Raw genomic sequence first — 23,961 nt, 5'->3', positions numbered from 1 at the left:
GGAGATTTGTGTTCCTGAGGTGCCTGATGGGTAATTTCACACCATCATGCCACGCAAGCTGCTGTCACAAGACATGGAACTCTGATGGGTCATTAGCATATCCTAACTTATTCACTGTGGGCTTCTCTCTCTCGTTCTGGCTTGTTTGGAAAGTTGATGAAATTTGTCTTTGGTCGTCATTAAGCCCGCCTGTCTGTTAGTTGACACGGTCCCTTAGTAACATATGGTGTTTTCTGTATGATGTGATAGGATGCAAATTGCAATGGCTCAGATACAAAATGATGGCACACGTACGCACATATGCACGTATTTGTTCATGAATCTTCGATTTGGCCATCCCATGTTATGTTGCATCCTGTACTGCCCCCAAAGAAACAGAACACCAGACCTGAGAGAAGAAATGAACAGCCTGTGTGTATTTTAGTAGCTGATCTTTGACACATCCCTCTTGCCAGGTGTCTGTTTAAAGGCTAGCCAAGCTAAACACAAGCTGTTGACCCGTCATGCAGAACAACCTACATTGCATCATCCACATATCTGTCTCCTTTCAACCTTAATTCTATATCAGAGGTTTTGTTTACATCTGGTATTAACATCCATTTCAGTTCGTCTGAATATAAGTGGTCAGTGGTAAACCCTGGTGATCGAATCACAAATATCACAATTAGAAGTGGTCAGACATTATACTTGTAGCTAAAAATACTGTAAAAGCACACAGACCAAGGCTGGGTCTATGGGGAGGGCTGGGGGGGCATTGCCCTCCCAGATTTTTCCTGAGCCCCCCCAAAATGTTTCTTTACACAAATAGCGTCTCTTGTTGACCACTTGTGATTAGCCTGAGATGGGTGGTAATACCAGATGTAAACGGCCTCGTCATTATCACTTCTTTGATTTGAAGGTAATGGTTTAAAAGCATGAATGCACTGAGATGCATTTGTAAACAAAAAATGTCAAATCCTGATAACAATAGTATATGGTGAACTGCAGTGTTGGGGAACGTTACTTTTAAAAGTAATGTATTAGAATGTTGCGTTACTTAGTTACTTTTCGTGGAAAGTAATGCTTACGTTACTTTTAAGTTACTTTTGAGTTACTTTTTCTTACTTTGCTGGTGTTTTGTATGACTGAGAAGTTCTGCATTCAGAAATTGCATATTTCCATCGCACAAATGTCAAGCTCTGGCCTGCCATTTCCAATTCTGACTAAAACTGTTAACGCATAGTGTGTAATTCTACGTTAATACGTTCAGTTTAATATTAATGTGTACATTCATAAAGTAATGCGTTACTTTACTCGTTACTTCAGAAAAGTAATATTATTACATAATGCAGGTTACTTGTAATGCGTTACCCCCAACACTGGTCAACTGTGTCTGTAGATAACTGTGCTAACCTGACTATGTCAGAGTATGAAACTGTCAACATGTCTCTACTTCATTTTCGATCTTTCATAATCCTGTCTTTCTTCTGTGGCCACAGAATTTTCACCATATGGAAGTAATTAGGAGTGGGGGTGCTGATCAGGGAGTTATATATTATCATCTGGCTGACATTAGCATTAGCACAATGTGTTCGCTAACCCTCTCATGTTACTTAGATCCAGGGTACAGGCAGTTTTAGAGGAGCAGGGTACTGTAGATAACCTGCTAGGCTATCAGGGAGCTCTTGTCTTCTTTCTTAAGATGATGTAATTTTCATTCAGTCTTGTGAAAGGGCTGTCGCCGCAGCGCAATGAGATGTCTCTCACATGTTGCCTGTTTAATTTTTAAACAGAAATGATCCATGAATCTCGCCATAGAGGACTCTTGGCTTTGATTACATTCAAAGCCATCACAGAGAACAAACAGATGCGCGAATGACACAGAAAGCTATTCAAGCATGCTATCTCAGCCACCCCTTGCAGCGAATCTGAGTTAATAGCTAATATGTATATATTAATTCAGTCCACGTTTTTTGTCTTCCAGGAAAAGATGAGCCCTCCAGTTACATCTGCACCACGTGCAAGCAGCCCTTTACCAGCGCATGGTTCCTGCTGCAGCATGCACAGAACACCCACGGGATACGTATCTACTTGGACACCCACCCTACTAGCTGCTCTCTTACTCCACGCATGGCCCTTCCTCCACCGCTGGGGGCAGATGCCCTGCCCCGTTCCCCTCTTGCCAGCTTTCTGGGTGACGGCAGCAACCCTTTCCACCTGTTACGTATGGCTGCACCGCTGCTACGGGAGCCCCCTCACCACGGATACATGGAAACCCGCTTGCCATCTACCCCACCGTTTGTAGGCCCTCCACCGCCCCGCCATCCTCTGGAACGGCTTGGCCCAGACGAGATGGGCATCCTGTCCCAACATCCAAGTGCTTTCGAGCGGGTGATGCGGTTGACACCCATGGGCATGGAACCGTCCATGGGATTCTCTCAACGTCTTCGAGAATTGGCGGGCAACAACAACAATGGTGGTCCAACTCCCCCTCTTTCACCTAACCGTGTACCGCCCATGCATCGGCTTCTCAGCCCCACCCTCTTCCAGACTGGCTCCAAGCCTCCTTTCCTGAGCGCACCCTCACAGCCACCATCGGTACCGTCCAGAGGCAACTCTTCACCACCATTAAATCAAGCTGGCAAAGCCAAGTCCTGTGAGTTTTGCGGCAAGACCTTCAAGTTCCAAAGCAACTTGATTGTGCACAGACGAAGCCACACTGGTGAAAGGCCCTACAAATGTCATCTTTGTGACCATGCGTGTTCGCAGGCCAGCAAGCTAAAGCGCCACATGAAAACCCACATGCACAAGTCAGGCTCCATGGGGAGTTCACCTGAGCAGGGAACACAAGACTCGGCCGGAGAAGGGCGTAAAACCAATGAGGAAAATGGAACGAGGGATGGATTGGATAATGATGAGGAAGAAGAAGAAGAGGAGGAGGAAGAGGGGGAGGAGGAAGAAGAGGAAGAACATCAAAATGGAAGCAGGCCTGATTCCAATGTGAGTATGGATTCAGAGTCAAGCAGAAACAGAGAGAATGGCCAAAGACCCTCTCCAGAGGAAAAGCCTCTGGCCACTGACAGAGTGACAGAAAGCCAATACAACAACCTCGACAATCACTTGAGACTTCCACCAGGTGCTCACAAGGAGACAGACAGAGATCCATCAGGCAGGGAGATGGATAGAGACAGGCGGCAGATGGTGAATGGCAGAGGCTGTGGCCCGGAGGATCCTTTTTCAGCATTATTCCATCGAAAACCCATGCCTATTTCAAGCCCAAGCCTTTCTGGATCCTCCGCCAAGAGGATCAAGGTGGAGAAGGACATGGAGGTGCATCAGGTGCCCGTCATCTCCCCTGAAAACGTGTACTCTCACTTGCTTGCCGGTTACGCCGCGTCTCGCCACTTCATCAGGGAGCCCATCCTATTTAACGACTCCAGGCAGTCACCGTTCGGAACTTCATCCGAGCATTCCTCGTCTGAGACGGGCAGCCTGCGCTTCTCCACCCCACCGGGGGAAATTCTGGAGGGGGGCGGGATGTCTGGAAGAAGCGGCAGCAGTACGCCCCACCTCCATATGCGGGGTCCAGGCCCCGGGAGACCGCCCAGCTCCAAAGAGAGCCGACGGAGTGACACCTGCGAATACTGTGGTAAGGTGTTCAAGAACTGCAGCAATCTAACGGTGCACCGGCGCAGCCACACGGGCGAGAGGCCTTACAAGTGTGACCTGTGCAGCTATGCTTGTGCCCAGAGCAGCAAGCTCACCAGACACATGAAGACCCACGGACAGTTCGGCAAAGAGGTGTACCGCTGTGATATTTGCCACATGCCCTTCAGCGTGTACAGCACCCTGGAGAAACACATGAAGAAGTGGCATGGAGAGCATTTGCTGACCAGTGAGGTCAAACTGGAGCAGGCGGACAGAGCTTGAGACCACTACCGATGCACTGCATTATGGGTATAGCTGGATAGTTTTTTTCTTGACTAGATTTTTTTCGTTCGTTTTTGGAGTGTTTGATGTTTTGTTTTGAAATAAAAACAAAATGCCACCTGAGAAACAAGAAGCCAGGGAAATGTTAGTCTTCTTGCGTTTCCTAGCAGCTAACAGAGGAGTAGTCCATTAAGAATTCATGGAGCCTTTCTACTGTGCAATAATTTCTGTATTTATTGGATTATTTGTAATAATACATGGCATGTGCAGGTACATTATCGATGGGTTTCTAATGCATTCAGTTCCTGAAATTATATTTCTACGCCCCATCTTATGACATGACGAATACTGAGATTTTGGCATTCAGCCAATTTTGTGTTTTAACTATAGTTTCCTCAAAGGAAACAATGGGTAATTTCTAAAGAGGTCAACCTCTAAAATTCTGAGAACGTTTTCATGTTGCTCTCGACGGCCCCACTGATCTTGGGGGATATACAAAAGATAGATGTAAAGCACTGAATGTCACTTTGACAATAAAATATGAAAAACATAGGGGCCAAACACCTAGGGATGTTTCAAGGCAGCTGACAGGCAGTTTGACTGCATTTGAAAGTTATCAGTCTAAAACCAAGACATTCATGAGAATCTAACAACAAAATTCCCTCTATATTCCCAGAGTTCCTGTGTATAAACTGTGTTGAGGCACCAGTGTCGAATTCCTGGCATATATTTTCTCAAATTGCTGACTTTTTATATCCCAGATTTTTACATTTCCTCCTATTAAATGGATAGTTCACCAAAACATGAAAACTCAAGTTGTTCCAAAACTTTATAAATGTATTAGTTGTAGTAGAGATATTGTAAAGAATCCTAATAACCAAACAGATATGGGGCACCATTCACTTCCATTGTATTGTTTTTTCCATCTATGGAAGTCAATAGTGCCCCAGATCTGTTATAGACATTCTTCAAAATATCTTCATTTGTGTTCAGCAGAACAAAATTTTTTTAAAGGTTTTGAACAACTTGAGAGCTAGTAAAGGATGACAGAATTTATATTTTTCAGTGAACTATCCCTTTAACCTTCACCCATCTCTTATTTCAATTCCAATGCTTCCCAAACCTGGTATGAGGTTACATTCCTTGATTTGGTAATGGTATTAGTGTGTTTATTGTGAATTTCCAGACTCGATTTTGTTTTTTGACATATTAAATGTGTTTTTCAGTACATTTTCACTCAGTTTTGAGCAGGCTAAATGCTGTATTGCTATTAGATTATTATTCCTAAATTACCTTGAGAGAGAGTAAAGAGATCATTAATTTGTGACTTGTAGCTCAATTCTATGCACCATGTGCGTTGTTAAAACTGCAATCATCGATTTGTGTTGTGACTCTCTGGGAGCTCCTCTTCTCTAAAAGATTAAATGATTTCCTCATTACGGCCTCTGTTCCTACACACAGAGTCGCCTCCACCTGCCTCCATTCATACACCATCAGCTCAAATTTACAAGGCAGCCTTCGCATACGCCCCACACACACCGCAGTTCATTTTCTGCATACACGCCTGCGGTTCATAATAATTTATATTTTTTGTGAAAGCATTTCTCTCTGAATAGAGCGTTTAATTGAAGCTAAGGCTGCACATGATGCCCACTTAGTATCAATTAGCAGAGTTAAACCGAAATGTACAGCACAAGAATATTTTTTTTGTGTCATTTATTATCACCTACTTCGCACACTGGCAAAAAAAGTGGGCATAACTTGAGAGAAAAATGAATCCATGTATTTAAGTGAGACAGCATAGACGTGCCTCAAACTGATGTTCAGCCTTTATCTTCCGAAAGAGTTGAAATTCACAACCCAACAGTATCATTTATTTTCATTAGGAGGAATCAAGTAAGCTGGAAAGGAGGAATATGCGCTTAGGAAATGCAAAAGTGTTTGGTTTGTAAAAGGGAAAGTCTTAACGCACAGATGGGTTTGAAACAAGACTAAGCCATTACTTTACTGACCTATTTCGAGAACGATTGACAGTGCAGGTGATACAATTGAATTGGAATATAAACTATGACACTGTCTTTAAATGATGTTTACAGTGTTGAAGTATAATAATACTGAGCTCTTCTGTATATGTGTTTTAAATGAGACCGAAATGTTTTTTGTCCTCTGTTTTTCTACGATTTTGAATATCATAGCAGGGTTTTCTCTCTTTTGGTTTCTTTTACTTTCCGGTGCCGGTATTTCCGTAAATTTCTATGGATATATGCGCGTGTACGTTTTGTTCATTGTTAAATACTCAATGTATTTGTAATTTTAGTGGCATTTTATGAAATGATGCAAAAAAATCTTTATATTTTGCAGTCCATTATGAAATTGTGAGTCTATTCAAATGTTTTGTCACTCTATCTGTTCATAATTTTGGTAATTCCATCCACAGGAGGATGTAAAAAAATGAAATAAAAACGATGAAAAGAAACAAAGAAATCATCTTTTGCAAATGTTTTTTATTATGTTGTTGTCCAAGGTTAACATTTTGTTTCTTTCTTTATAAATGCTGCATGAAATGCTGGGAAAAACACAAAGGCTATCATTGGAAAAAAAATAACATTCATAGCTCAAGATCTTAGTTTTAAAAAGTAAAATTAAATTTTTCAGGTACTTTACTTGAAGTAAACAGTTTGGACACACTTTATTTAAATATTATACTAAAACGTAATTATTATTATTATTATTATTATTATTATTATTATTATTATTATTATTATTATTATTATTATTATTATTATTATTATTATTATTATTATTATTATTTCTATATGAAGAGTTTCGTTGCAAAACGAGATATATTTTCAGAAATCTTGTTTTTTTGGGTTGTTCATTCCAATTAATATCAATTCAACTGCAGTTGGTTTGTTTTGATTTAAACTTTCATAACTTAGAAAATACAGCTAAGTAGCACCATAAAACAAAATAATAACATGATAACATAATAACATGTTTTGACAAAAATTTTAAAAACAGAGTTTTCTCATTTTGCAACAAAACTCTTCATATAAACTTGTATATAAAAGTATAATGTCTTTACAAAACTATTATATCCTTTGTACATTTTTTATTTAACATTTCCAAACATTTTCATACACTGTAAAAAATTACTTGTTGCACTTAAATTTTTGAATTTTAAATTCATTTCAACTTTCTTGACTAGTGAGGAGTTGCTATAAATTATAAAAAAGTTGAATTAGCTTAAGTTATTTTTATAATGTATACAATAATAAGTTGATTAAACCTAAACATTTAAATGCAACATGGAATTTTTACTGTGTAGATACTTTCTACCTTTTACCATATTTTAACAGTTTTACAATTTTCTAAACATATTTTTTATATTTATTTTGTATTTACTATAGTTTTGTTTATTATTAGTTTAGAATAAAAAAGTAGGAAGGAGTTGATGTGTCCAAAACTTGAACTGGTAGCATTATGTCACGACTGGTAACAGGAATCAGGACGCAAGTGCAGGGTTCACCATGAAATAAATAACATTTAATATAAAATGAACAGAAACAAAACACGAGGAGTAAAACAGCAACACAGGAACATCCAAAATGTGACACGGGGAACAGACAGGGTAGTAATGACAATGACAATGATCCGGCCACAGGTGAGAAACAGACAGCAGTATAAATACACAACACTTAACAGGGAACAGGTGTGATGAATCAGTCCGTGAATGTCCAGGTGACGTAATCGGAGAGACAAACAAAACATGACACGGATCACCGTGACATGACCCCTCCCTCTAAGAGTGGCTACCAGACACTCACCTAAACAAAACAAACACAAAAGTCTGGTAGCGAGAGTCCAAGGGAGGGGTGGAGGGCTTGAGGACCCTGGCGATGCCGGCAGCCGCCGGGACGAAACCAACAGGACGGTGGGCCGGACTGCGCCAGGAGAACCGGAGCGATCGCTCCGAGAACCGAGGCAGACGAATTACCCCCCTCCTGGGAATCGCCGATGATCCGATGCCCCCCGGAAGTCATCTCCCGTCCCCTCGCGGAAATGGGGACCCTCACTTCGGTAGCCACCCCGGGGAAATGATTGGGCGTGGTCCGTTCCGGATCCCCCTACGAGCGGGACGGTGGTCCTCCGAGGGACCGTCGACGACGACGACTCAACCGTTGGGGGACCGCCTGGGCCGATCCTCCTCCCGCAGGCCCGCAGGAGCGAGCGATCGCTCACGGTGGTCCCCAAGAGACATCGGGGCTGGTGGAGAATGAACCCCGATGTCACTACTCCCCCTCTACGAAACTCCTGGGGGAGCCGCCCTCCGTGAACCCGCTGCGTCCAGTCGGACCGGATCATTCTGTCACGACTGGTAACAGGAATCAGGACGCAAGTGCAGGGTTCACCATGAAATAAATAACATTTAATATAAAATGAACAGAAACAAAACACGAGGAGTAAAACAGCAACACAGGAACATCCAAAATGTGACACGGGGAACAGACAGGGTAGTAATGACAATGACAATGATCCGGCCACAGGTGAGAAACAGACAGCAGTATAAATACACAACACTTAACAGGGAACAGGTGTGATGAATCAGTCCGTGAATGTCCAGGTGACGTAATCGGAGAGACAAACAAAACATGACACGGATCACCGTGACACATTATGCTATTGAAATGTTTAATGTTTAATTCAACTTAAAAATTCACTTTAGGTGAATAATTTTAGATAAAAAAAACATAACTTGACAAATCAGCACAATAAGATTAAACACATAAAAACACAGGTAGGTTACCAGGACTGTTTCTAAAAAAGACAGTAAAATCAATAATTAAACATGTAAGGAATAATTGATGGCAGGCCATTGAAATATAAAAAAATAATGCACACACAAGGTGGTAATGCGGCACGGCAAAAAAAAATCGAATTATTTAAAGGACCGGAGTGAATTATTCCGCTTATACCACGATTACGAAAATCATTGCTCTGGTGTCTATTTTTAAGACATTTGATAAGTTAGGTGTGTGGTTTACAGAAAAATAATCAACACCCATAGAACTTTTCTCAACCAATCAGAATCAAGCATTCAACAGACCAGTGGTATAAAGTAACTTATTACACGGCTCTCTGGAATGCTTGATTCTGATTGGTCAGTTGAGACATTTGCAGGTTCGTTCTTTTCAAATAATAACCGCTCCAAAGTAATAACGCGTCGGGTCCTGATCCCTTACATAATGCATAAAACCTCAAAGATTAGTTGGTGTCATAACTAAAATCACTTTCACTCTTAAATCTCACACTCGGGTAAGTATGCGTTTAGCGCCGTTAAAAAGAAGGGCATTGCCGTATGTACTATGGCAGTCCATTTCAGATCCTCAGGGCGGTAGCACCAAACAATCTGTCTCCTTTCATTTTACGAAATGTTGTGGAATAACTAAAAGATTTTGTGGCATAAACTGAAATGCTTTAGGTGGCGCACAGGTCGTCCTTTATGTTATTTTTATTGAGACTAAAATGTATTTCTTCCACTCATTCCATTATTTCCCACTGAACCTTGCAAGCTAAGCCCAGACAGGGCTGATGACCTTTGACCCGAGGACTTCACTAATTTGTAAAAACCCTCTTCTTCACCGCACCTGCCCTTCCTCCTCTTTAGTCTAAGTGCAGGGAGCACAAAATCTTATCTGACCTCTTCTGACCTCTCCCATCTTGTCTCTTTCCTTCTTGTCTTTTGTGAGGCAGGTGGGTCTTTTGTAGCTCCAACAATGTTTCATGTCGGGAGGGGAAGCACTTAAAAAACTCATCCAGCATTTACACATGGCCGGTCAAAGCTTAGACGTTTTTGAATGAGACACTCGTGTGGAGACCCACAGCCTTAAAGCCGCCTGCATGGTGACCTAGAGATATTGTAAACAAATTACTCCATGCTTGTGCTGTTTAAGCAACAAGCAGTGAATGTCCCTTTATAGAGCGAGGCATGAATATGGTTACAATGGAGCCGGACATCTGGGAGACATCTTCTGCCCGCAAACATCCTGATCCCGGCACATCCCTAGAAGGCAGATTCCCAGAGTCTCGATCATGGCACCAGAGGTCCCACTTTCACACTCTAATTATGACCGGCCACACCAATGTGCTGCCAAACAGCTCCGACCACGTCCCACACATGAGCTGGTGTCGTCGTTCAGATATGGCATTCCATGTAAAGTCTCGGTCCCATTGGGCCTGTCCTCTCTCTGCCACGGGAAGAGTCAGATCTCTCTGTGGTGGTAAAGTAGCCCCTTATTTGTCAGGCCAAAATGACCGGGACCCACACAGAGACATGGAAGGAAAATGAAGGGTCTGAGCGGTGTGCGGTCGCAGCACACGGGGTGTCACCGGGGGTTGCGGTTTGGGTTTTGACCGTGCTGAACGACCGCAGATTCCTGGGTCTTCAAAGGACGATAGGGAATCTTCCCAGCGGTCCCGTGCTCCATATATTCAATTACTAATCTCAGTTCCCCTGACCACTGCCCAATCACGCTCCATCCTGTGAGCGGGACGGACCCACGAGGCAGAGAAAACGCCAACCAGGGAAAATCTGCTCCAGCTGGGCTGCCGTGGGAATGAGAGGGTATGGAGGGGATTTTTTGCTACGAAGCGAGGACGCACTGGGGCTGTTCAGCAGCTGTTGGTTTTAAAGATCTGTCCACAGCAGAGATATGACCTGAAGGAAGGAAGAAAGTTTGGTTTTGACTTCCCCTTCTCATTTAAGACGTGTGTAAGGGCGACTGATTAAAATGAAATGAAAAGCATGAGAAGAACCACACTGATGCAGAGAGAGCACGCAAACGCCACACAGAAAGACACATTGGTCAGCCAGGACTTGAACCAAGGATGCTTCTTGCTGAGATGCAACAGTAATGCCCAATGAGCCACTATGTAGGGGAGAGCGGGGCACAAAGCTTTGGCTCTATCATAAAAAAATATTTAAGTTAGATTAATAATTTTTTTACTCAATACCACATTTCTGCTACAAATGAACACTTAAAGGAATATTCCATTTTCTTAAAAGAAAAATCCAGATAATGTACTCACCACCATGTCATCCAAAATGTTGATGTCTTTCTTTGTTCAGTCGAGAAGAAATTATGTTTTTTGAGGAAAACATTGCAGGATTTTCCTCATTTTAATGGACTTTAATAGAGCCCAACATTTAATACTTAACTCAACACATAACAGTTTTTTTCAACGGAGTTTCAAAGGTCTATAAACAATCCCAAACGAGGCATAAGGGTCTTATCTAGCTAAACGATTGTCATATTTGACAAGAAAAATAAAAAATATGCTCTTTTAAACCACAACTTCTCGTCTAGGTCCGGTCCAGTGCGACCTAACGTAAATGCGTAGTGACGTAGGGAGGTCACGTGTTACATATATAAAACACACATTTGCGGAACATTTTAAACAATAAACTGACACAAAGACATTAATTAGTATCAGTTGACATTCAACAATGTAGGAGCGGTCCTCTTTCAACACACTTGTAAACACTGGGGCGGAGTTTCGCGTTCGTCTTCTGTGATCTCTTGACGTCATAATGTATTGCGTGGGGTCACGCTGGTGCATCACGACTGGATCTAGACGAGAAGTTGTGGTTTAAAAGAGCATATTTTTTATTTTTCTTGTCAAAAATGACAATCGTTTTGCTAGATAAGACCCTTGTGCCTCGTTTGGGATTGTTTATAGTCCTTTGAAACTCCGTTGAAAAAAACTGTTAAGTGTTGAGTTGGGTGTTGAGTGTTGGTGTCTATTAAAGTCCATTAAAATGAGAAAAATTTCTTCTCGACTGAACAAAGAAAGACATCAACATTTTGGATGACATGGTGGTGAGTAAATTATCTGGATTTTTCTTTTAAGAAAATGCAGAGGTGTCAAGTAACGAAGTACAAATACTTCGTTACATTACTTAAGTAGATATTTTGGGTATCTATACTTTACTTGAGTAATTATTTTTCAGACGACTTTTTACTTCTACTCCTTACATTTTCACGCAATTATCTGTACTTTCTACTCCTTACATTTTAAAAATCGCCTCGTTACTTCTATTAATTTCAACTTGTTTTCTTTTTTTACATTCCGGCTTGTCATCGTTAAAAAAACCTATCTTGATAAATTGCATCATCCAGATGAATCCGATTGTGGTTGGATGAGAAGTATAAACATACACCATTTCGACTCCCTATTGGTTTGTACGCAATCCCCGCCCCCCAGCTGACTGCAGATGATCAAAAGTTTGTTCGATAGCGCTGCACAGAGAAACATAGAAGAACCGCGAGAGCGATTAGAAAGCATGCAGAGTGTCTCCCCTCGCGATGCTTTGATATCATCCGCCATCTGTTTGTACAGTAACAGAACGCGGCATTCTGTCTTCAAATGGAAAAGTACGAAATAAAACTCGCGCATCACTTTCAGGTCAGTTCACATTCACAAGCCTGTGTAAATGTATAGCTGGCGGCTGGCACCAACTCATCTGTGTGATTTAAATAGTGTAACAATTATATCATGTAACTTCAGTTGTTCAACTTAAATGACATTGTGCTGCGTTGCGTTTTGAAGCATGGCAAAGATATCTATGCTAAAGACATTGTTGTTTTGTATATGCTAATAACTGCCGTAAATTTTATTTGCATTAACAAAACCTACTTAGCTGAATGCTTGAGTGTTAAATCAATGAAACACATAACCATACATACCAACTTTTGCTTTTGTTAATAGACATCAGCTGTTTCCTTCAACCTGACTTTTAATTTACTTACAATAAAGACATTTAGTAATTCTCCAAAATTGCTTGGATTTATACTGACTAAAGTAAAGTATACTAAAGTCCATTAGCTACACAAGTACAGATGAGGAAATATAGGCTATAATATATAATTGCATATTTGTATAATTGTAGTTTGTGTTGCTGTCAAAATACAATTATAAATGATAACAATAGCATATTTCTATTCTCACACATACTATAGTTGTGTGTGATTTTGTTGTTTTTTAACTAAAGAGGGCACCACTGTAAAAGTTTGGCCACCAGCGGCACTGCTCTGAAGATTGACTTTTTGCACCATTATAATATTTATAGGCAACTAGTCATTATATCTTCCTCTCTATGGAACACATGTTAATGCTCAGTAGTACACATATATGGTTCTTTAATGCAGTTGTTATCAAACATTTTTTGCGGCCTCCCTTGTGTACAGTGGATTGACATAAATATTCTAAAACTTAAAATTTGAATTAAACAAAACATTTTAAATTATACAATTTATTGCTTTTGTTTAGTAGCCTTATTTTTCTGAGGTTTAATTACACAGAATTTATAATAAAGTAATGTATTTCATAAAATATTATAAAACTGGGGCCCCTGGCACCATCTGGCGACATCCAGTTTGAGAACCACTGCTTTAATGTATTTGTTTGCATTGTATTAAAATGCGTTAATTTTTAATGGGCATATACCGTATGTGGTTGAAACAGATAGCCTAGTGCAGGGGTAGGCAACATGGAGTGCCGATGTCCTGCAGTGTTTAGCTCCAGGTCTAATCAAGCACACTTGAACAAACTAATAAAGGTTAAAGTCACCTGAAACTACAGGTAACCAAGGTTTTATAAGGGTTGGAGCTAATCTGCAGGACATCGACACTCCAGGACTGACGTTGCCTACCCCTGGCCCTAGTGCATCCCAAATTTTTTAACATTAACATTTTAATAACACTATAGTTATTATGGCCTTTAGAAACGTTTTTTAGAGGAGATAGGGTAGTGCCCAAAAGGCCCCTGTGGTGCGGCCTAGGCTGTTTTCTCTAATGACATGTTTTTCCTTACATTACTTTTACTTTTATACTTTAAGTAGTTTTGAAACCAGTACTTTTTCACTTTTACTTGAGTAAAAAGCTTGAGTTGATACTTCAACTTCTACAAAAGTCTTTTAAAACCCTAGTATCTATACTTCTACTTGAGTAATGAATATGAATACTTTTGACACCACTGAGAAAATGGAATATTCCTTTAAAGTTTGTTTGTGGGACCTGCACTGAAAAAAATGATTCATTGAATTCAATAATTTTTTTAAGGTAAGTGGTTGCAATCAATCCCCCTAAGCTACATTCAAACAAAAAAGATTAGTAAAGTAAAATAAAATATAAAACTTTTGTTTAAATGTAGCTTAAATAAATTGATTGCAACCACTTATCTTAAAAAATTGATTAAATTCAATTAATCATTTTTTTTCAGTGTGACGTTATTGAACAATTACACCGAAAGTGACAGGAGTGCCAACAACTTAAACCATAAGTGGGGTTCATTGTAACAAACAGAGGATTTGTTGTAACACCTGCTAGAAAATTTAGTTTAATAACTTAATACAATTCTGTCTATATGCTAAAGGTGGATTTTGTTTATATATCTGCCCACAATAGATAGATATCCACACCTTCATCCATCCATAATCCTTCATCTAACCATCCTACCCAGTCTGACGAGGTTTCGTTATATAGTCACGTAATTTTTTGATTCTTTTTCGTGATATTATCACGAATTTCCAGGTTTTTTGTGATCGTATAACGAATTCCTGTTGTTGTGTGATTATCACGTATTGGTTACTCAACTGCTTTTTCCTATTTTTAAACCATTGTCGCTTCGTGGTAGGGTTAGATTTGGTGCTTGCATAAGAATGTCACTTTATAAATTGGTATATACTATTTTTTTCTGATTTTTTTATATATGTCGCCTGGCGTTAGGGTTAGAGTTGGGTTTGGGTAGAAATTATGTTATTTTATGTAAATCTAACCTTAAACCGAAGCGACAATGGTAAGAAAATTGGACAAAACAGTTAAGTAACCAATACGTGATAATCACATAAAAACAGGAATTCGTGATATGATCATGAAAAAACGCAGAAATTCGTGATAATATCACGAAAAAAGAATCAAAAAATTACGTGACTATATAACGAAATTTCGTGAGACTGGGCTGAACCATCCTTGTATTATGCATCAATGCACATAAATCGATTTTTTTGAAAGGGCTGCACAATTAATACAAAAAAAAAAATCATAATTGTGAGTTATTTTCCATGATATTATATTAGTTATTATTTTGATCAATAGTATTTAGATTGTTTTCATTTAGTTATCATTGCATACCTGAGGTTTAATTGTAAGACAACTAACCCCGGTGTGTAAAAATGGTTTTAATCCCAGCTGCAGTTACTAGGAGCTGCTGACATGTTTCAAAATAGTATTATGTTTTAGATAACAAGACAGTAAATAAAATAATACAAGGTTGGATTGGTGACTTACACACACAATAAAATAAAAAAACATAAGATGAAGAAATTTACTTCCATGCCTCCAAAACACTCTTTGTTCAATATCTTAACCAAAACACATCAAAACTTCTCACAAATTCACAGGAGATCTTCTGACAGTAAGAGAAAAAGACCAAAAGCACCGATTGGTCGGCCTTGTATAAATATGTAAAGTAGGCGTGTTACAATTAACCTCACATTAGTTTGTGCCTCGCTCACCCCCTACTCCAGATAGTTACGTAATACGCTAAATGAATTAGTACAAAAAACTGCACATGACTAATTAGTGAAAATTATAGAACAATTCAGGACATGACATTATTTTGACAGAGGAGTCAATTACTGAAAAATGTTATATATGCATTCGGCAGATGCTTTTAACCAGAGACCAAAATTTTGCTTCTTAGAACAAAATGACCCAACCCATTTTTTAGGACATATAAGAATCCATCTTAGCGCAAGTGTTTGTCGATTTGTCGTAGCGTTGTTCCCACACACAGTTTTCTTCCGCTTCATTTCTGATCATTGTCTTTTGGTCGATGTAATCAGTGTTTTGCACAATAACCATCACATCACTAGACTCCAGACTGGATTACTTTCCTTTCTTTTGGACTGGACTGAAGGCAAAATTTGTTTTTATAATTCAAACTTATGTCAGTGTTTTGTGATTGGTTAATGGTGTTTTCTCTCAAGGTTGCTTATTGTATTTTATAAAGAGAATGTTTCTTTTAATAACACACAGTGATAGTGCATTCAGGATCTGTCATGTTTCACAGTGTTTGTATTTAGTCCGAGTGAATAAATTATTTTGGTTATTCATGACTTCACACTGTACATCTGTAAACATTTGTGTTTAATAACCCAATCTCGAATAATTATTCATAGTTTCACTGAGAAGCAGGCACATACAGTAATGCCTCCCAAAATGTTTGTGTATGGCTCTGGGGAAATTCACATCTTTTATTACAGAATGTAAGAACGGCCTTGGGGACATGAATACATTTCATTATGCATTATTTTTCAGCGTAAATTCTACATTTTTATTATATTATTAACCTAAATTATAAAAATTCAGTTTTTATTTTATTTTTAATACATGTGTTAGATATGAAGAGCTCAGATGCAAAAGCTGCTAAACACCAACTCAAAAATTGAATGATGATATTGACCGAATGCTCTCGGCACATTAATGCGTTTCTGGTCATTCAGAAATATTATTTTGTTGGTAGAATCCATTAAACGGCACGACAAAGTTCTCAAAATGCATGGAAGATGATTTGGATGAATGATGGAGCGCGTACATCAAGGTGCAAAAGTTGGTAACGCTTTAGATTGCAGCCCGGAAAGTACTGTGTAAGTACAGCGAATTTACAGTGTATGTTTCTGTAATTATAGTACACTTATGAAGTACGTACGTGTAATTATAAGGGAACAATTTATAATATTTGGGGAATAAAGGGGTAACAACCAGGAAAAATACAAATAATGCAGTAAAGTACTGTGTAAGTACAGGGAATTTACAGCGTATGCTTCTGTAATTATAGTATACTTATGAAGTACGTACGTGTAATTATAAGGGAACAATTTATAATATTTGGGGAACAAATGGGTAACAACCAGAAAAAATACAAATAATATATGCAGTAAATATTTTATAACTAAGGGCTAATTATTTTAATATTACATGATATGTATGACTTATGCTAAAAACGTGGGAAATTACAAATTATTAATACAGTAAGTAATTCATAACTTCGGACTAACGATTCAAATACAGTCTAAGTCAATTTTTTTACCCCCTTGTTTCACGTAGTTACAGAGTAAGTATAGCATCTGCGGGCTTTAAATAAAAGTGGCACTTGTTACCCCCTTGTTTCACGTAGTTACAGAGTAAATACAACATCTGCGGGCTGTAAATTAAAGTGGAACTTGTTACCCCTTTGTTCCCAAAATATTATAAATTGTTTCCTTAAAAATACAAGTATGTACTTTAGAAGTACACTATAATTACAGAAATGTATGCTGTAAATTCGCTGTACTTATGCAGTACTTTACTGCATATAGTATTTGTATTTTTCCTGGTTATTACCCCTTTATTACCCAAATATTATAAATTGTTCCCTTATAATTACACGTACGTACTTCATAAGTAAACTATAATTACAGAAACATACGCTGTAAATTCGCTGTACTTACGCAGTACTTTCCGGGCTGTAATCTAAAGCGTAACCCAAAAGTTTTATACCCAGTCAAAGCAGGTTTGCCGAATATATTGACCGAATTTTTGAGCCTTTATTCAGAAAGGACAGTGAAGAGTGACACTTTTTTAGAAGTGGATTTTTTTGCATTTACTTAGAGGGTTTTGCAGCGAAAGACAGTCAAACTAGTTAAATACCAAAGAAATTTCTAAAGTGACATTTTTGAAAATACGACTTTGATTTCAATTACTGACTGATAACCTTTTCATTGCCATTAAATTGAAATCACTGAACCTAAACATAAGAGCCTGATAAAAAAATGCTAATTTGCAAGAAAACTTTCTTTAGATGTCAAATAAATCTTTGGTGTCCCCAGAGTACATTTGTGAAGGTTTAGCTTAAAATACCCCACAGATCATTTATTATAGCATATTAAAAATGCCACTTTTAGGTGTGAGCAAAAATGTTGCGTTTTTGGGGGTGTCCTTGAAAATGCAAATGAGCTGATGAAATGCAAACACTGATCACCATAATGGTGGTTTGTTAAAACTGAAACTCAATTGTGCTGTCTATTATTTTCTCTCTCTCTCTCTGTCTGCACTAAATGGCAGTGTCATGGTTGGATAGTACAGTTTAAGGGGCGGTATTATTATACAGTAATAAGATCCCCTTCTGACATCACAAAAGAACACAAATTTCAATTAGCTCTTTTTTCACATGCTTGCAGAAAATGGTTTACCAGAACTAAGTTACTGGGTTGATCTTTTTCATATTTTCTATGTTGATTAATGCTTTATAGCACTTTAAAAAGGAAAAAGTCCGATTTTCATGATATGTCCCCTTTAATATACAGCTGTATTATATTTGAAGAGTTTCGTTGCAAAACGAGATAAATCCATTTTTTAACATTTTTGTCGAAACATGTTTATTATTATGTTATCATGTTATTATTTTGTTTTATGGTGCTACTTAGCTTTATTTTTTAAGTTATGAAGGTTTAAATCAAAACAAACCAACTGCAGTTGAATTGAAATTAATTGGAATGCACAACCAAAAACCGTGATCTCTGAACAATTAACAAAACGGTGGTTATCTCGTTTTGCAACGAAACTCTTCATTTATTATATTTCAATTGGACCTGTGCCTGTGGATTTAAATGTCTGTCAGATCTATGCATTCCTACTGCTTATTTGTTCATTAAATAATGTGACTATATGATCACAGTCTCTTCTCAGCTATCAAGAATGTTTCAAACTTTCAGCTTTACTTAAAATCCATTTACACGCATTTTGCAGAATGCAAGATATTCGTGTTGGTAACAATTTGTAAAAAAATATAAAAAGCATGCACAGAAAACACAATAAATGCATTGTTTCAAAATAGTTAACAACCATTGGCAGAGCTTCGCCCTAAAAATGGGGGGAAGGGGGAGTGTGAAACTACGTTGTTTCCATCGCTATTGTATTCAAAGGCATGCTGACAGCCGTTCCACACAGTCCGATATTAATTTTCCCCCGCAGAACAATTCCATTTGTATAAATGAAACATGAGCTCAGGTCGTGCTGATACAAGCTCTCCAGATACTTGATGACACACTGGAATGGGTGAAACAGTGAAGCGTAGCCTGTATATAATGAAAAACCACACCTACGGTCGAAATAATTGCCATCACACTTTCCAAGTCGCAGTCATTTGAATTCCTGCAGTCAGACCTCCACGAAGCACCCAAACAGAGGTGAATTACAGCGCCGTTTAGGCCGCTCTTCTCTACCTCGGGGGGGTCAGCGTGTAATTGTTGACGCTGGAGTCCACGCTCGTCCCGAAATATGAAATCTTCTCATTTGATTTGAACTGTTATTATGTCGTAAAAGCAAACTGGCTGTGAAACTGCGGGCCCGCCGGTTGATTTTGCTTTCATCAAGTGCAGACTGGTTTAATTACAGACTACACCATCAGCCATCATTCAGTGCACAAACCTCCACTGTTGTTTTAGTTTCATTCTTCTGTTTGAAGCTAATCACAAGGTGATTGTGCTGTTTGCCAGAGGAATCTCGAAACAGGGAGACCGTGTGATCTCTCCCGCAACGTTCAAGGTTGGATAAGCTTTACTCTCCGTCAGGTATTCAGTCTGATGCTGTATTTCAACAGAAGAAAGGTACAGGAGGTTAATTTGTCAGACATTAAAAACTAAATCACAAGTATTTTTTATATGCAAACATGATAACAAAAATTCATGTGGGAGATTTGAATTTGACAGGATTTTTTATTCTAACTCTAATAGTATATTGTGAGGTTTATGATTAAATTAAACTAGAAAAAAATAAAATTAATATCGTATTTATATCAAGCCTGGTCTTACTGTTAATACATAGTATTAATATTTACTAAAGTTTGAGAATCAGACACAGTTGATCACTTTAAGTCTAAACTTAAGACATTCTTCTTTAAAAAAGCATTCACATAAAATGTCAAGTAAATGTACTTATCCCGCAATAGTTAGTTTGTCCAGAACAAAGCATTCACATAACTCATCTGGGTAATATACTTATGCCGCAATAGTTAGCCTGTCTGGAACCGAGCAGATATTAAACCACAATACTGTATGACACTTGCATTACATGTGAACGGTCCCTATGCTAATAGGATTCTGTTTCTCTCTCCGTGTCTCGTCCTCCATCCCGAGGACAATGATACAAACAGACCCAGTTCCTGCTGCTGTGAAAGTCATCACACCACTGATCTACTGGCTGTCCTTCAATGTGATGCCCAGCCGATGCACGTATAAAAAAGACCACCGGTTGAACCAGTTTAATCCGCTTACCCGTTTCATATCCCTATTGTGTTTATATATATATATATATAAATATATACATGCATCTCTCTCAAGGGTTTTTCTCCTTCTAGGTGTTTTCCCACATGGTTTTTCTCCTAGGGGTTTTTTCATCCCCGGGAGAGCACTTTACTGTATACGTTACATTATTATTACGCTCACTTGTACGGTTTATTCTTCGCCCCTGTATTCAACTTCTTATATTATCTATTGATTATTCTGTGTTTTCCCCTATGTAAAGCTGCTTTGAAACAATTAACAATTGTGAAAAGCACTATATATAAATAAAATTTAATTGAATTAATATGTAACTTTCAAAAACACAAAACATACTACTTTGTATGTTTAAATAGATGAAGCATAACATTTAGACGTATTTGCAACATGTAATCGTAGCATTATTATGTTTTTATAGCTACAAAATGTAAAACATTTACAAATCTTTCATACCATAAAATTTGCTGTATAATTTCCCTTAAACCATTTTATCGATAATGTTACCACACTAACCCGACCCCAAACTTTATCCTAAACCCAAATCGTTTATTAAAATCATCTACTGTTAAAAATAAAAAGCATAACAGACAGACAAGTATAATCACAATATTTATAAATATTTATAAAACGTATTTATTGCGAAATTTCAAAAGCACAGTATTTAAAATGATAAATGTCAAAAGTGCATTGACTGAAAGACAAAAATGTCATACATTTGTGACGTAGCACGCAAGAGCAAATGAACGTTTGATATCACTGCAGTAAAGTAATGTGACGTAAAGCTTCTTGAGATGCAATATTTAAATTCAAATTCATAACGAACTTAAGATTTGACATTTACGGGCGCTGATGACAACTGGGATCAAGATCGCTGGATAAAAGATTACAGTGAATGAATAAATGTAAAAATTTTTGTGATTTTGTGTTTTGGTGTATTTATTATTGCATAGGAGAAAACGCCTTTTGTGTGTCATGGCAAACAAACTAAATATTACAAAATAGTTAAATCAATACAGAAATGTTATTCATTTTAAGGTTTAAAGCGTAGTTTTGTTTAATGTTGTGTAATTCTCTGAAAGTCATTTCATTAGGTAAATAAGTAAAAAAATATGAGTAAGAAACACCAATGAACGCGATTTTAATATTTATAAATATGTACAAATCTGTACGTCAGTAAAGCTGTTAATACATGTATGTAAACAATTAACATATTAATTCACTTACAACCAGTGTTGGGGAAAGTTACTTTTAAAAGTAATGCATTACAATATTAAGTTACTCCCCAAAAAAGTAACTAATTGCATTACTTAGTTACTTTTCATGGAAAGTAATGCTTACGTTACTTTTAGTTACTTTTGCGTTACTTTTTCTTGGCTAAAGCTTGATCTCTTTCAGGCCTTGCAGGTGTTTTTATGACTGAAAAGTTCTGCATTCAGAAATTGCATATTTCATCACAAAAATGTTTAGCTCTGGCCTGCCATCTCAGTTTCTGACTCAAACTGTTTCCACACAGGCACAGAGAGTGCATACGTTTAGTTTAATTCAGTACATATTTTTTAATCAAATTAATTAAACTAAAAAAGTAACTTGAGTTACTTTTTTGAAAAAGTAACTCAAATATTAATGTGTACATTTAAAAAGTAATGCGTTACTTTACTCGTTACTTCAGAAAAGTAATATTATTACGTAACTCAAGTTACTTGTAATGCGTTACCCCCAACACTGCTTACAACCACACTTTACATAAAAATACACACATATTTTCATAAGATCACATTGTTGTATCTTATTGTCATACCCAATTTTTCTTATAAATCAAATGTGTCATTTAAAAGGGACATTTCACAAGACTTTTTTAAGATGTCAAATAAATCTTTGGTGTCCCCAGAGTACATATTTGAAGTTTTAGCTCAAAATATCATATAGATCATTTGTTATAGCATGTTAAAACTGCCACTTTGAAGGTGAGAGAGAAAATGTGCTAATTTGGGTGTGTCCTTTAAAATGCAAATTAACTGATCTATGCACTAAATGTCAGTGCCGTGGTTGGATAGTGCAGATTTCTTACATCACAAGGGAAGCCAAATTTCTAATTTTTTCACATGCTTGCAAAGAATGGTTTACCAAAACTAAGTTGGGTTGATCTTTCATTCTAGGTTGATAGAAGCACTGGGGGCCCAATTATAGCACTTAAACATGGAAAAGTCAGATTTTCATGATATGTCCACTTTAAATAATGATTAAGTGACACATTTAAATGGAGTAATTAACAAAGACACAAAACATCAGATAAAACACCAGTGGATTTTGTGTGTTTTTAAACAATTTGATATGAACTCTCTTTTTTACATATAGACTACATATTTTTGTTACCTATTTGCACACAACGTGCATATGACAAATGTCGATGAACTACTGTATGCCATATTTCATATGGTTCTTGTCTCCACTGAAAAAAGGAGAAAATGAACTCAAGGAATCTGAGCTAGTGGTATACATGTAATATATCACTTGGATTATAAAATTGAAATGATATGACAGGACTGTGGTTGAGGCCTTCAGTGCGTGTGGGAATAAATATGTGCTTCTCATTTACTAGCAGATCATTTGCTCCTCATTTTTACGTGACTTTTATATCTGTCTGTTTTATGGCAGCACATCTTTAAAAGTGTTTGCTCAGCAGTTACAGAAGTAAGTGAAGGCAGATACTTCTCACTTTCACTCAAACCATGTGCTTTAGGTTGTGATGCATTTCTCTTCACATTTAACCTTAGACACAACAACATCCTGGGGTCCTGAAAACACAAACATTTGATAACAACACTTAGGGCCCTATTTTAACAATCTAAGTGCATTGTCTAAAGCACACGACGCACAGTCTAAACGGGCTTGTTCGAATCCACTTTTGCTAATTTAACGACGGGAAAAATGGTTTGTAGGCCGAGCGCACGGTCAAAAAGGGTTGGTCCTATTTTCGTAATGAGTAATGGGAGTTTTTTTGGGCGTAACGTGCAATAAACCAATGAGAGTCTCAGCTCTCATCCCCTTTAAAAGCTTGCGACATGCCGATTCCCTATTTAGATGGCCGAATTTGTAAACTGATAAACTAAGCAGAGGAAGAAGTCCACCAGATTAAGATTGATGTTAAAAAATTTGTTGTTTTTCTTTGTATTGAAATTTAAATTTTTTGGATTAAAACCTTTAAAAGCCGTTTTCTTTTAGTCATGGAAGTAAAAATAGCAGGCTTTTCATTGCTGTAAATGTATTCATAACCTACATCATCAAAAAAATAATTTACACGTATGTAAGAAAAGGTTTGTACTCTAAAAATACTTTATTTGTAACAAACAGGAGATAAAGAGAGTTTTTCAGCACTCGGTCAGTGCCATGTTTTAAAATGTGTTTAAAAAGCATTACTTAAAAATGTTTCTCATCTTACCATATCCACAGGTATAAAGTCATCATATACAATAAATCCGTGGGGTAGCAATTAAAAAAAAAACATTTAAAAATAGATGTAATATTTGCATTTGTGTAAAGCAAAACATTTAATGACTTACACCAATAAATCACAGTACCAGGCTGCAGGTGAAGCAGCTCTTTACGCCTTCTAACGTCTCAAGAGACTCAATAAAAATCTTTTATATTTTTATCCTTTAATTTTTCATATT

At 37.7% G+C, this 23,961-nt stretch overlaps 1 protein-coding gene across 1 annotated transcript in view; it reads left to right on the top strand.

Moving 5' to 3' along the window:
• bcl11bb (BCL11 transcription factor B b) overlaps positions 1-5,968 on the top strand; it is a 35,988-nt gene extending 30,020 nt beyond the window's left edge. Inside the window, exon 3 of the mRNA XM_055186391.2 lies at positions 1,964-5,968. Within this exon, the coding sequence (XP_055042366.1) occupies positions 1,964-3,909 (1,946 nt within the window). The 3' untranslated portion in view covers positions 3,910-5,968. The remainder of the gene's footprint in view (positions 1-1,963) is intronic.
• The last annotated feature ends 17,993 nt before the right edge of the window (positions 5,969-23,961 follow it).

This window comes from Misgurnus anguillicaudatus, chromosome 18 (genome assembly GCF_027580225.2).
Source record: "Misgurnus anguillicaudatus chromosome 18, ASM2758022v2, whole genome shotgun sequence".
NCBI classification, from domain to species: domain Eukaryota; kingdom Metazoa; phylum Chordata; class Actinopteri; order Cypriniformes; family Cobitidae; genus Misgurnus; species Misgurnus anguillicaudatus.
This window is presented reverse-complemented; position numbering and strand designations above follow the sequence as displayed.